This window comes from Rhipicephalus microplus, chromosome 2, assembly GCF_043290135.1.
Source record: "Rhipicephalus microplus isolate Deutch F79 chromosome 2, USDA_Rmic, whole genome shotgun sequence".
Taxonomy (NCBI): domain Eukaryota; kingdom Metazoa; phylum Arthropoda; class Arachnida; order Ixodida; family Ixodidae; genus Rhipicephalus; species Rhipicephalus microplus.
In genome coordinates this window covers 288361880-288376814 of record NC_134701.1, presented here as the reverse complement: position 1 = coordinate 288376814, position 14935 = coordinate 288361880, and the positions used below count along the sequence as shown (strand labels likewise).

The 14935-nt window shown below is 46.1% G+C and overlaps 2 protein-coding genes across 2 annotated transcripts in view; one reads left to right on the top strand and one right to left on the bottom strand.

Moving 5' to 3' along the window:
* Positions 1-14411, top strand: part of LOC119162391 (closca) — a gene marked incomplete at its 3' end in the record, with an annotated part of 43623 nt that extends 29212 nt beyond the window's left edge. The window contains 18 exon segments of the mRNA XM_075882222.1: positions 508-721; positions 1228-1437; positions 1500-1553; positions 1610-1732; positions 1795-1955; positions 2021-2218; positions 3024-3270; positions 3358-4166; positions 4353-4476; positions 4551-4688; positions 5055-5316; positions 5381-5552; positions 5615-5825; positions 7800-7999; positions 10441-10567; positions 12101-12330; positions 13054-13292; positions 14209-14411. Coding sequence (XP_075738337.1) covers positions 508-721; positions 1228-1437; positions 1500-1553; positions 1610-1732; positions 1795-1955; positions 2021-2218; positions 3024-3270; positions 3358-4166; positions 4353-4476; positions 4551-4688; positions 5055-5316; positions 5381-5552; positions 5615-5825; positions 7800-7999; positions 10441-10567; positions 12101-12330; positions 13054-13292; positions 14209-14411 — 3922 coding nt within the window.
* The window catches only part of cv-c (RhoGTPase activating protein), a 557988-nt gene that overhangs the window by 453719 nt on the left and 89334 nt on the right, over positions 1-14935 (bottom strand). The gene's annotated exons all lie outside the window — the stretch shown is intronic.

Sequence of the window (14935 nt, the reverse complement as noted above, 5' to 3'; positions counted from 1 at the left end):
TAAAAAACCCCAGGTGGTCGTAATTTCCGGAGCCCTCCACTACGGTGCCTCTCATAATCATATGACGGTTTGGGGACGTTAAACCCCACATCGATCAATCACCACCTCTCTTGCACTTTCGACTTGTTCTCAATTAGTCGATATCAGCGGCGGTGGTCGCATATCTATTGAGACGAAACGCTAGACGCCCGTGTGTACTTACTTAAATGCACGTTAAAATAACCGCAGGTAGGAATTCCCGGAGCCGTCCATTATAGCACGCCTCATAACTGCGTGGTTCTGGCAAGTGCAATCCCAGAGACTATCGTCAACAGACGGCCAGCCCTTTGACCCTCTGAAACTCTCGCATAAAAATCTAACGTTACGCTTGACATTACCTCATTATGCGAATTTTTATCTATTGCAAAACTAGCCGAGGCATTCGCTTTGCATGCACCCCCCCCCTTTTTTTTTTTCTTTGTGTGGTCTCTTTCGAGCGACAAATGAGACATAATTTCCTGTCCCCAGGTTGCCGCATCTTGCAATGGAATCAGCCTGGACAAATTCTATCGGAATGCATTGACTCTTGATGGTAATCACGTCATCACTGGTCGCAAGATTGTGCGGGACCTGGCTGTGGAGGGTATACTGCAGATAAGCGACTCGGGACTCTTCAACAACGTTAATTTACGTGATCTGTGGCATTCGGTCATGTGGATTTACGGTCATCAAGCAGTCGCAGGTAAGTTTCAGTTTGGGAGAGAGAGAGGAGCGTTGTTTTCATATTATTGCAAATCAAGGATACCTTTAGAGGGGAACTACCAAGTAAATACTGTGAATTCAAAACATTTCCATTCGACTCCTTGTGCATCCATGGCACAACGCCCGTTGGTCTTGATCTTGTTATAAATATAACTGGCTCGCGCACTGAAGGGCATTCGCCGGGAGTCGAGCGGATTCATAATTCAGTTACCTTATCACGCATTTTTCATAAGTACACTGTTCATTTTCGGACAGGCCTATACAATAGGCATTCAAGTTCGTCGCTTTCGTGCATCCAATAGTTCCCTTTTGTCAAAGTTATGCGTAAGCTGCATAGACCATAAAGGTTAGCGTGAGTATGCAAATAAACAACGTACGGACTGTGTTAAACTGTTGCCCTTTTGACCGTACCTCTCCAATAACGTCTTGCCTCCTTAGCAGAGATGAGAACGAATATATAGCATGGATTCATTCCCCCCCCTACAGCTACCCACGAATACACAAACGTTCAGTTCAGCGACATCAGCGTTCGCGGTGCTGTCAATGGTCTCCAGATACCAGGACCTGACGTTGTGTTGGTCAACCAGAACGTTACAATTACGGCGGAAAAAGTGTTCCTTGCCGACTGCTTAGCACGGGAGCTCCACGTGAACATCGCACTCAACGGAATTCGCCACATTCCGGATCCGTCTTCTGGTGTGTATCAAAAGATGGCTGCAAGTATAGTCTATTTTGACCTTGTTGTTTATTCTTCGCAGACTGGAAGGGTCAGCTTGACATGCTGGTGAAAACGCCAACACAGCGCGTTACAGGTAAATGAAACGCGATATTCCAGTTCTACCACTGTCAAGCTCGCGCATACTTACAGGGCGAAAGACTTTCACCACATTGCACCTTGACGGACACAGCACTGTTGGACGATTTGTCGATGGTGTGGATTTGTCGCAGTTAGCGGAATTTTTGCGTAGGCGACGCACCACCGTTATGAATGGTAAAGTACGCAGTAGGTAAGCTTCTATGCGCTGCTCACTTCTGCTTGCAACTCCCTCCTAGGGACGTGGACGTTCAAGGGCAAAGTTGTCTTCGAAGATAAAGTAACTGTTACCGGATTGATCAACGATCGGAAGTTGGATGACTTGTATCGCTACGCCCTCCGCCTAGACACGCCGGTATTTCCGAACTTCAAGAAAGTGCTCTTTACAAACAACGTGCAGGTACGTCACCAACAGCTTATATGGGGAACTCGTTCAGCAATTTTTCTCTATTGCATACCGTGCAGGTACGGAATCTCTCTAGCCCCGACATCAATGGACTCCACATGCCATCGTCGTTTATTCTGCGACGCGGACCAAAAGTAATGCACGGCGAAAAAGTGTTTGCAAAACTGAGGCTCGCCGGAGAAGTGGTGGTTAAAGGACTCCTCAACGGTGTCAACCTCGGTGTCTGGAAAGATTCGCTTCTGACCCGTGGCAACCAGGTATGCTCATTCAAACTACCTTAAGGCTGTTCTACTCCATCAATGTGGATCTGTCTTGGTGCACGACGTGCTCGTTGTGGGTAGAACGTACTGTTTGTATGCGTGGGGTTCTCAATTACAGCCAAGTCTCCCGGCAGCCCCTCCCCCCTTTTGGTCACGTCTTAAGCTCCGCAGTGGATACAAATGCCATTGGTCCCTGGGTTTCCGGAGGGGGGGGGGGGATAAGCAGGAATCAACGGTTAAAACCAGCACTTTAGTTGGCTGGGTCTAGGCCTGCCACGTGGGGACGTCAAGATCTTGCCTCCTCGTGGGCGTGCTGGCGTGTCCGAAGCTGGTCTAGAGGGCCTTTGTATCAAAAGAGGGGTACTTGGGTTCACATTTCCACAAAATACGCTGGGAGGGCTTCTACCTGGGACTTGCAGATCTTACAAGTGAGACTAAAATCAATTTCCGGCTATATTTTGTGGTATCAATATAGGTCAGTGTTCATATGTAACATGCGTAAGGTAGTTGCCTTTCTCTGTTTTGTGTTTAATGCAACCTCAGGGTTACTTTGCCATCATTCTCGTAAGAGGGGATGTGGGTGTTGACCGCTTGGCCCCACAAGCGTACGTACGCTTACGACTGAACGAAACTTAAACTAAGATGTTCGCACAAACAAGAATAGCGTATGATTATTTTTCTTTTAGAATAGAGTAGTGAAAAACGGGCTAGCTATAAGAGTGGGGTTTGAAATTGCCTCCGTTGACTGAGCCATCGACAACCTCAAGGGCAATTGCGTGTTATTCTGTTTTCGTAATTGTAGGTTGTTCGTGCTCCTAAAGTCTTCATGAGAAACTTGCACGTGAAAAATCTTGTCGTCGAAGAATCCATAAATGGTGCAGCCATTTCGGACCTCTGCCACCTCGATGAAAACTGCTTAATCACTGCTCCAAAGGACTTCGAAACATTAACCATCGACGGTGGCTTGACAGTCAACGATTTCATCGTAAGAAACAGAATCAACGGGGTCCGTGCAGCGGAGCTTCTTCAGGACTCCATGCTCTACACTGGTTAGTAATCTGAACATATGCACAAGAGTGTTGCCTGTTTTTACTGTTTCATTCTATCACCACTGTTTACCTCCATTATTCTCGCAGCACACCAAGTTGTTTCCGGGCGCAAGATTTTCACAAACAACTTAACGGTTCCACGGCACGCCAACGTGCGAACGAGCAATTTCTCTGGAGTCTCTCTCGGTGAACTTTACCTGGACGCTGTTACGCTGAAGGGGAATCAAGTTATCGCAGGCGAAAAAGTGTTCACCACCACAGTAACTGCACCAAGGTTTGAATTCGAATCCCTCCTGGATGGTGTCACGCAAGAAGACGTCAATAACTGGATGCTTCAAGGGGTAGATCAAGTGATCGGTGGTGACATGGTGTTCGAAAACAGCCTGGAAACTTTTGCACCACTCACTATCCGCGGTGCCATAAACGAAGTTAACATACAAGATCTTTTTAGCAAAATCGCTTTCAAGAATGAATCTACGACGTTTTCTGGTCCTGTGAGGTTCGAGTTTCTCGGTTCTATGGCTGATGTACACGTGACTGGCACTGTCCAGGGCATCGATGTATCTGAAGAAGTTGTCGACGCCTCGAGGAACGTGACGGTATCTGGAAGGAAGTTCATGAAGAAGGGATTCAACGTCGATGGAAACATGTGGGTCAGTGGACTCGTGGACTCGGTGAAGGTCGAAGAGGTGTGCAAAAAAGCGCTAACTACATTCGGCAACCAATTTGTTGCTCCGACGACAGTGTTGGGCGACGTTACTTTCCACAGGGGAGTGAAGGTTGACGGGCTCATCGATGGAGTGGATCTGCGAGAGCTGCATTCATCTTGCGCCAAGACCAATGTACCCTCGACGCTGCGAGGAAGCAAAAGGTTCAGGAACGTCGTGATCGAAGGGGTGAGTACATCATTTTTTTATATTTCCGTACACACGCCACTCGTACAGCCACAAGTATAACTGCTAATGTCTCGCGCTTTAAGTGCTGTGGACGCCATTGCACATTGATTTATGCACCCCTAATACACATTCCTTTGCTTCACTTATTCCAGTTTAAAAACTTCTACTTTTCCACTGTCTTTTCAGCCTCTGACACTGAGGGGTACACTAAACGGCTTCAACTTCGATTATCTGAAAGACCATTACATGAGTGTTTCCAGAGACCAGATCGTCGAAACCAAGCTGAAAATGCCCACTGCTCATATCCACGGTATGTCGGTGCACACACAGTGGCGTTAGTGTACGATTCCCCTCGGAATTATTTCCTTCACTATTACATTTCAGGTTCTCTGCATTGCGCCAGCGTCGATGCCTCTCTGGTAAACGGCTTCAACTTGCCTTTGTTCGTGAGCTCCGCGTTGCGCACACATGGTGAACAGACCATTACAGTGCCTTGCAAGTTCCACAACGCCACTGTCAATGGTAAGATGACTCTAGATCCTATAGTGATTTTTGCTGTGCAAGTGCCTTGCACGTACCTCTTATTTGGCTTTGTACCTCAATTACAAGACGCCACTAGAGGACGCATGGAATAGGAAGGAGGGGGGTGTAAGTCTGTCTCAAAGGTCGATTTGATAAGTGGGTAGCCCTGCTACGACTCTTCACCCCTCTCCCGTCCCCTTAAGGGGACCCTGTGCACGCTTATGCCACATAGGCATTTGGACGAATGTGTCCAGGCGCAGTTTGGTGAAAATGTTTCATTCCTTCAAGTTGTCGCCCCGATGTCATATCTACTTTTGTCTCGTTAGCAAGTGTCAGTGTATACGCTCACCACCACTTATTCGACAGGGGACGTGCATATTAACGGCAAAGTCAATGGTGTCCAACTTCCGCAAGAAGTGTTCACTAAAGTCCGCACAAACGTGGTTTCTGGAACACTGGCTGTGACTGGAAACGCTACCATTGCTGGAGCCCTGACCATGCCGGAGTCCGCGCGCTTGCAAGGGGTGGACGTTTCTGCTTGGGCGAGGATCGCCGTTTTCAACGATGGCCGCGAATATAGAATTAGCGGAGTCAAGGCGCTGCGAAATGTCCACACCGGCAACGCTAAGTACAGTCCCTTGGTTTTTATTGTTCTAAACCTTGTATTCTAACTGCTCCAATTGGGATTCCAGTGTCCAGGGCACCGTGGACGGAATTAACGTATCGTCCAGTGAACTGCTGATAACGTCAACGGAACAAGTTGTAACCGGAAGAAAGACTGTTCTGGGCAATGCAGCCATACATGACCTCCGTGTCACTGGGTACCTTAACGGTGTCAACATTCACGAATTTGTTCACCAGGCCGTACGTATTCTTCTTAAGCCGCTCGTACAGAGCGCTAAACTTTCGGACCTTTATTTGTGCAGATGCTCAAGAGCAGGAACAACACCGTCACCGCCCCTAAACGCTTTGTGAGTGGATTAAGCGTCGCCACGCTCCACACGACAGGCCACATTGGAAACGTCAGCTTGCGGGATCTCAAGCAGAGCATCAGATCCGTCGGTGAAGTGGAGGCACTCGCCAGACGACTCGTACTGCAGAAGAACCAAATCGATAGACTAAATGTCGCTTTTCAAGGTGCGTTTTTTCAGTTGTGGAACTAGTTTGTGAAACTTGCTGGCCTAAAATATTCTAGCGCTGCATTTGACAAGGGAAAATGACACCACGGGCGCCGACTCCAAATAGAATAATTCAAGTCTCACACATTGCGTTTTATAACAATAAAATGCAACTAGCGGTTGCGCGATCATAACAGAACAGTATAAAGGAAGGTATTTGTGCAAACTATCTTCCTTTTGTTTGGCGAGACCGGGCGCTGCATGAACCAACGCGCCAAGGAACAGGAACGATCGTAAGGCGATGAGGCGTCATACCAGGATCTACGCGCCGAAATTATTAACCGCTGCTTGAAAAAAAAAGCTAAGCAGAAGGAATGACTGGTTAGCTCGCGAGCTATCGGACGCATTTTTTTTTTACTACACAGAAAGATAAGACGTGAGAGGAAGATGGAACTCTTCATTAAAAAAGCAGAGAACTATGCTGACATATCCAAATCCTGGACTTGGTACTCCTCGTCAGTGAGAGGATTGGGGACAGAAAGTGGACAGGGCGTAGAAAGTCGTAAGGTGATAACACAACGTAAAAAAACAAAGAAAAAAAACGGAATGTCTTTTTATCTCTAGGACGGAGACTTGCGTTGAGTCTTCCGATTGTGCGGTTTGATAGTATAGCTTAAGTTCATCGCGCTAACCTATACTATCCAAATAAAAGTTTAATCGCACGCCACCGTACCATGAGCCACAATAGATGGCTCAATACAGTGAATTCACAAAGTTCTTTAGGTTATCGAAAGCATCCAATGTTTATAGAGTGCGCGCGCATCAGCGTACGCTCGACACTCAATGTTCCACAGCTTCGATGGAGCCACGACTGTTGCAGTACGGACTTGCTGCTTGACCGAAGCGGTACGCAAACTGTTCCCATAAACAGTGCTTAGACGAAGATTAATTGTACAGGGTTTTCAGATGTCTAGGAATTCTAGATGGAAGTCTTGTTCAGAGATACGGGTCGATTGAGTGGATGAAAGCATGTGTCGGAAGGTTCCAGAGCCTGGCTTCTTCAAAAGCAAGTCTCTTTAGCCAGTTGAGAAGCATCAGATTTAGTGGCATAATTTCACCTATAATTGCTGTTCAATACCTTTACGTGCTACGTAATCTAGTTTTTCATTAACCAGAGAGAGAAGAAAGACGGGGAGGGTAACCAAGCTTGGCCAGAATACCACAATAAGGCGGCACCTATACTCAACTGCGATAATGCGACCTGTGGTAATATCAAAGTGATGAAAGTGCGCTAGGTCGAGTGAAACTGAATAAGAATTTTTCTTTATGAGGTTGAGCAATATCTGCAGTGCTCCTTTAGAGTACATGAAAGTTGCCCATTGGTCCGGCGTTTGGCGCAAGGTATTAAGGACAGCTTCTTCGATACCATGCTGCCGTATAGGATGTCCCCCCATGTAGCCTGCAAAATGGCGTTTGTCTTCTAGAGGACACATAAAGGCCACAGTAGGAATTCTCTCGAGTGGTTGAAGCGTCGGTGTAAACACGAGTGCTAAGCATGGTGATATGCTATGTACAGTAGAGAGCAGTGCATTCTGTGACACGTTTCCTCCATTGCTGCCACGTACAAAATTGTTTTATGGTTACTGGAAACGGTGCTCAGGAAGCAAATATTGGAGGCATTCATTTCTGTGGCTGACTGATAGGAACAAGTTAAAACATTTTCGCACATGCATAAGCCCCACATCCGTATCCTTTAGTACCAGTGAACAAGATGTTCGACAAACGGTGTTAGTTTGCACAAATTCTACTCTTCCCTTAGGATTGCGCGCGCACTCGTTGCATTCTTTTGCTATAATTCGAGTCCGCGCCTGTACTGTCATATAATCTTCTCTTTGTCATCGTCTAGTGTAGCGCTACAATATTTCAAGCTAGAAACTTTGTTGTTTTTGTGGCGCATGAATACATTAACTGAACCTACTTCCTTCATTCGCAGAACAAGCCGTTCTTCTCGCCTACTACGAGCAGATATTCGCCTTCACCGTGGGTCCATCCTACTCTGCTCTTTATGCGCCGTTGCGAGACTATTCAGATATATTCCTCATCAGTTCACCAGCTTTCCGTAATCGACCCTGCGGCATTCTGAAAACATTCAAACTCCAGGCACCCTACACGAAGGCATTCCCAATGCAACAGGCAAGTGTTTAGCCACGGTTTCTTTAACTAACCATCGTCTGCAGACAACTAACCATTGTCTGCTTTATCGCTGTTAGAGTTCCTTCGAACTTTACTTGCCTTTAAACGGTGTAATAAAGCCAGGCTTTCTTCAAAGCTTCTACTGCAAGATCTTGACCTTCTCGCTGCTCGCAAAGCTAATTTTAGGAACCACTTATTTTGAAACATTGCACGAATATTGTTATTCAAACGTTAATGAATATTTAGCCTACAAGCATATCGTATTATCTTCCTGCGTGAGCAGCCTTCGAGATGACCTCATCGTATAGTCTTGTGACATTTATCTGGAATAGACTGAAGGCCTTCATACCAGTGAGTCTGCCTTGATCACATTGGCTTTTGAACACGGGCTTTTGAAGCACCAACCTTCCACGGCGACGTCTGCCCTGTCATAATTTAGTAGCTGCAGGCTCCAGTGTTTAGCAGTCATTAGCTGATGCGATGGGCAAGGGTGAAATTCGCTTCAATAAAGGTACGCGTAGGTAGCTGCTACTTGAGGGGGTATAGTAAGGTAAGTGGTATGTCAGTTTTAATGTAACATTTTGAGACCAGCGGCAAGTATTCGCATAAAATTTCACATGTTCACTAATAATGCCACTTGGTATCACTTGATACCCCCTCCCCCCCCCCTTTTTTTTGTTACGTCAACGTTGCCTGACCTTCTTATGAACCACTCCCAAATTTTAATTTGGGTTCACTTTTTGAGTGTACGTTTTCTCGGCAATCACCGAATGTAATGTAATGATATTCAGCCGTGTCATTATAGGTATACGTAGCTTGTATCTTAACTAAAAATATATGGCATCCTTCAGGGAGTTGCTGCAAAATAACTGCATTCGCAATCCAGAGGATGCATTATACCCTATGATGCTTTTTTAAAGCATCAGGGTCTCCTTTTTGAAATCATTAGTGCAAATGGTGCGTATACCGTGATCCGAAAACTCTTCAGCTGCTCGACTTCCTCGATGCTAATGCAGGCAGTGGAGACTAAAATAGCCAAGTGCCGACCACCACGGTATGGCATTGCCATATACTTACCGTAAAGCAAGTTAGCACTGCTAAGTCGCATAAGCGTGCGATGGTTCTCCATAAGAGGAGGGGGGAGGAAAATCTGACTGCACTCCCCATTTGTTGGTCACGTCCGAAAGGGAAGAAGCTCCGCAATGGATGCAAATGTCAAAATGAAGCGATGACTCCTTTCTCACAAAGGCCGGCCATTGGCTCCCGGCGTACCACGGGTAAAAGTGCGAAATAAACACTTCTTTGGATGAAACACCAGATCCATGCGTAGACATAACTCTGAACATTACAGTGGCCAGAAAGGTCACACTGAGTAGAAATAGTGGCAAGGATCCCCCCCCCCCCCCCCCGCACACATGCTTTGCGCGCTTCTATGCAGCCTTTTAGCTGCAGTGCTGACGTGTCAGTCTATAGTCTCTTGTGTGTTTGTGTTCGCGCTGTCACTTACTCGTACTTCAATGAACAAACTACGCCGGAAATTTTTCGTGGCAACCCTATTGACCCTAAATGTGCACAGAATGTGTACTTTCTATACAACCTCAGTCTAGCAGTTCGCTGCGGCTTACCAGTAAAAAAAAAAAACCGTTAAAGGCCCTATGTGGTAGTTGCCTCACTTGCGTGACAGAATGGTTATGATCAACCACCATTGTCCAGGTATTTTTGTTTATTGCCGGCTATTTGAGATTGCCAGTCTTGGCTGAATTCGTCATTAACTAAGAAATGCTTAAGCGGTCATACTAGTTGCAACCTCTAAAGCCCAAACTCCATAAGCGCGAAAATGCACGCGACAGCGACGAGCGACGCGACGTAGATCGTCTTCGCGCGATCAGTCGCTAGCGCAGGCAAACCTCATTCACGCGACGGCTTCGGCGAGCGAATTCCACTGTTGCTGGCATGAGGCCGTCAACTCGCACCAAGAAAACCGCGTAGTGAGCGGTATGTAATTTAAAAATAAGATATATTGTTGTGTAATGGAACGGAAAGTGTTTATTATTGCCTTGCAGCATTTTTTTATATGCGCATGCGTAATAAACATTGCGTTATTTCTTGTTGCGCATACGTGACTCGGGCAGGGTCACGTGCACCCATGTAGTCTACGTCTTTTCCGGTATTTCGCTATTGGCTGCTTGAGCCCATCACTTCCGGGCGATGAGCGACGGTTTCCAAATCTGGAGAACCGAGCGATCGCGCGAAAACGAGCACGCGACACGTCGCGCGAACGCCCTGTTTCGTCGCTCATAGCGTCGCTCGTCGCTGTCGCGTGCATTTTCGTGCTTATGGAGTTTGGGCTTAAAGCTACGTATACTTAATTACCTGCATCATAGTACATGGATATCTGACAACTGAATTTTTTTTTTTTGCGTTTGTATGTGAACGCGCAGGATACCCCAGTTGCCCAGGGCGCTTCACTTCACTTCATATCCACTCAAGCAGCAGATTACATCGTTGTCGTCAATGAAAACGCTGCCGCTGCGTGTTCAAAGCAAGTGCCTATTCAAGGTGTTCAAGGTAAGACATGCTCACTTAGTCTATTCTATGCCCTTCTTACTCGTGCAGCGTTTATTTTAAACGGTCGTTGGGACGTTTGGATTGTATTCCCAAACAAATCGGCGCAAAAAAAAAAGCCAACACGAAAACAGAATACACTTAGTCTGGTTTGTTTTTTTTCTCGCGCCAAATTAATTAACGAATTACTATTTCTGCCAAGTATACTCTTGAAGCCTCTAAGCGAAATAGTTTTTTAGCGCTCGGGAATGTTCAAAAAGGCAGCAGGCGGGGCGATACTTGCAAGTGGTTAATAATTGCACACCAACAAGCTAGTTGTACGCGTGTAACAAGTGGCCAGGTTAGGGTACGAGCTGAACTAGTTTATGCGCATTCACGTAACGACGAGGCGTGCGAGCACCCACACGAGAGATGCCGCAAACGCGTGGGATAATTTTGTAATCTTGTGTCCGTCTTTGCACGCGTAGTTAACATGAAGTGACAAGGGTTCAGAACATTGTCCTGTCCCATATCCGTAACTTGGTCTACTCCGATATTTGCCTAAAACCCACGGGAGGGGACTCCAATGCGCCCCGCTGCTGACGCCCACACTAAAATTTTGAATTTTAATTTAACAGGCAAACGTGCTGCAACGGCTATGAAATAGTAACCATATGGTACAGATCACACCTTAATGTATTACATCAATGGTTACTCGACAGCTACTGTTTCAGTGTTTGCTACCCGCTTTTAATGCAAAGAACATTACACAGGTACTCATATAACAAAGCAACCTATGTGCACATGTCAATGAATGATGCACATCCCCTCGCCATGCAGTGTGCACTTCTACAAAACATTTCTGATCTCTAATTGGAGTGCCAACGGTACGTTGGGCCACAGACTGTGCTTTAGGCGCCAATACAGTCGACGCTTCTCGTAAGCACGCAATAAGCACACAGCTACTCAATTTACGCAAAGATGACCGTCTACCTCTCGTAACGCTTGGTGAAACCTAGAAAATGTGACGTAGGGATCGAATCTATTCCCACAATGCGTTGGATCTACCGGAATATTACCTGGCCGTCGAACTCCAGCAATAGGATCAAGCAATTAAGGCTAGCCAAAGGGCTTCTACTGCATCTTCATGGGGCATATTCTGCACGATAACATTACTTTTGTGCTTACCACATCGCCCATGAGCTGTGGACTTCACATCGCATCGCAAACTGTAGTAATTTGCACGATGCTTCGCTTGCAACCTCGACTTTCCATTAAGCAACTTCACTTTGTCGTATGTGATTGGGTACCCTTCCTATGAAGGTCGCAATATGACGAGTTTGTCAAAATAAACGTCACGAACATCGAGAACTTGCGGCTTGCATCCGCAAAAGGTGGATTGCAAAGTGCCACTGTTCCAGCATATATACCGTGCCCGTTTCATGTTCTCATACGAAGAGTATAGCACTTGCACGCAGCGCTAGTCACATTTACCAGTGCTTTATTCCAACAAGTGAGCCCGTTTTTCACGTTCTGCATTGAAATCTTTCTTTTCAGGTGCCGGCTACAGCTCTGTAGAAATCTTCAGATGGGATCCAGCAACGAAATCACTCAGCCTGTACCAAGTCATCAAAATGAACGCCCTGAAGAGTGTGTCTCCTTTCAACTACGAAGCACTAGGGTGTCTAGCAGTATCCGCTGATGGTCACTTGAAGATATTCTGTGTGCATGACGCCTCGAAGGGATTCCTCATGCACCAGAACTTGCCGATGCACTATAGCCACGAGGTAAGTCGACAACACTATTCAGTCTGCAATTACAATTCTATAGTTGTATTAACATACTGGCATCAGTATGCTGTCTGAAAAAAGTTGGCGATCAAATAAATGCGCAAGCGTTCTTTAGTGCTACATTCTCTAGATTATCACACAATAGTGCAAGCAGCAAAAATCCCATTCGGTAAACTTCTCTGCAGTACATGATATTAAAGCTGGCAGGCGTCTAGTTTTTCCGCATTTTTCAATTCTCTTGTGAACATTCATCCTGGATGATTCATCCTGGAATTGCACCATAAGCTGTAGATATCTCTGGCGAAATATTTGGGGTCCCACTACAACATTACTTTCATGGCTTCTAGTTTATCCTCGATTATCTTGTGACTGGCGTTCAGTATCTGAGTGCGATGTTGGTTTTTGAATACGCATATGAGATAAAAATTCAAGTGAAAATAGAGCACCCGATGAAAATCTATTGCGCCACCATGTACTCTTCTGTTTAGTAACCCATCGATATAGCCATGCAAGCCGATCGCGATTGTCATTCGGTCATTCCACTAATAGAATTTTTGCCGACTTTCATTAACAATGTTCTCGTATCTTGAGAGACCAGTGTTGTAACTTACTCGGTTACGGAAGGTCTATAAGCAGACTCCGAGCCTCTGGATTTGTACCACATATACAACTTCTGTGGCATTTACATACATGATTGCACAAAAAAAAATGTACACGCAGGTTTCAGCCCATGTTTGTCCTAAAGACGGATCTGTGCTGATTGCCATATCGGCCAAGCAATCTGGCCACTTCGACCGCGTCTTCGCGTACCGTTGGTCCCGCCACGGTCTCCAGAAAATGGCCAGCATCGCTGCTGTCTCCGTCGGCTCTGTCGCTGTGCTTGGAAACTCGGACGCGTGCCTCGTGGTGGTCGGCCAGCGAAGAGTGGCAGGAGTGGACACGCCCACGTCCGTATACAGGTACTTTTCATTATTCGTTACGTGCGCCATCCATTTTCCACAGCCTTCAATGCTTCTGGTTTCGCTTTCCTTACGCTACTTTGTATCCTCTTGCGTAGCTCCAGACAGCTATTTAGCGTTTTAGTACAGCTCATGCCAGCCGAGGCACTTTGCTTACAAGAGATCCATCGAAGGTTGTCGGCTACATGCGAATTCTCCGAAGGCGAACGGGACGTCTACGAATGCTATAATCGGAAGTAAAACTGATTTACTGTAACACGCTGTGTATCGAATACAGTATACTGACCATGTCACTATTCCATAGGTGCAGAAAGCGATCAGCTGTGAAATGCACTACACACGTCATTCGGCATTCATCGCACGCAATCAAACCAGCATCTAAAGTTGCTGCAGATTGCGTACCCTGTTCATGACTGTTATAACAAGAGCCTTTGTACCAGGAATTGTAACCCAATTTACGATGCTTGTTGATTGCCTATTGGATTATTACCTTGCAAATTATAGTATCTACAGTCTCGCCAGCCCTAAACTGCCACGTACAGCTGCTGCAACTGTTTTACTCCGCAGGTAAAATGATTGTACACAGAGCCCCATAATTGGTTATTAGCCAAATACATTTACCTTGCATTGGTGCTCTTATTTTTAGCGGAATAGGCAAGCACAGCGACTTTGTGATAAACAAACCTCACGAAAGTGACTGCACCTTCGTCTAGATTTGTCATGCGTACACTTGCGGCGGGGAGTTTTGTCACGCCAAAGGTGCGTTCATAGCTTCGCCATCCACTGAGGGTAGGTGTAAGGATTTCCCAGAAAAGCTTTGAGTCTGAAATCTGATTACTTGTTTATAATCCACCATTTGCTTTTAGCAAGTGTCGTTGAAAGCGTATATCGGCTGCTCGTTTCTTTTTTCATCCAGTTACATGCCCGGCCACAACCAGGAGCTGCTGGAAGTGCAGAGGTTATTCGCGGGTGACGTGCGATCCATCAGCTGGTTGCCGTCGCCAGATGGCCGCACGAGCCTAATGTTCATCCGCTCCAGTGGAGCGGGAAAAAATCTCAAGGTCTACGCTTTCAAAGGAGCCTCCGGTTTTCTTGAGCAGCATTCTCTTCACGTTGATGGTACTGTAGCGTTTAATCGCGTAACTGTATCATTACTGACCATGTTCGTCCTCGCTGTATCTTATGCGCATGTTTGCACGCGCTACGTTCTATGGATGAAATTGTATTTGCTTTATCGGTTCTGTGACAAAAGTAGAAGCTCCGTGCACAGCCAGGTTGACTACAGGCTGTTCAGTGAAATAATACAACTATAATTGCAGTAAACTCTTTTTTGTACTCTCGCCATGCCCTGGAACGACCCAAATTCCTCACCTGGCTTTTTTTTTATTACAGTATATTGTATTACAATGTTCCTATCAGGTTTTGTAGTGTTTTTTTACGTTACATCCTGTTGCACAAATCGTGATTTTCCTGAACACTCAAAATTTGACTCTGTAGAATGTCCGATTTGTGAGAAAAAGAAAGGCTGATCCAAGACGATGCAGTACATGCATAACGGCACAAGTCGCATCATTTCGACTATACAGCACTTGCCCGAGTACTACTCGGATCTGTTCGTGTATGTCGCACTCACTGCATACAAA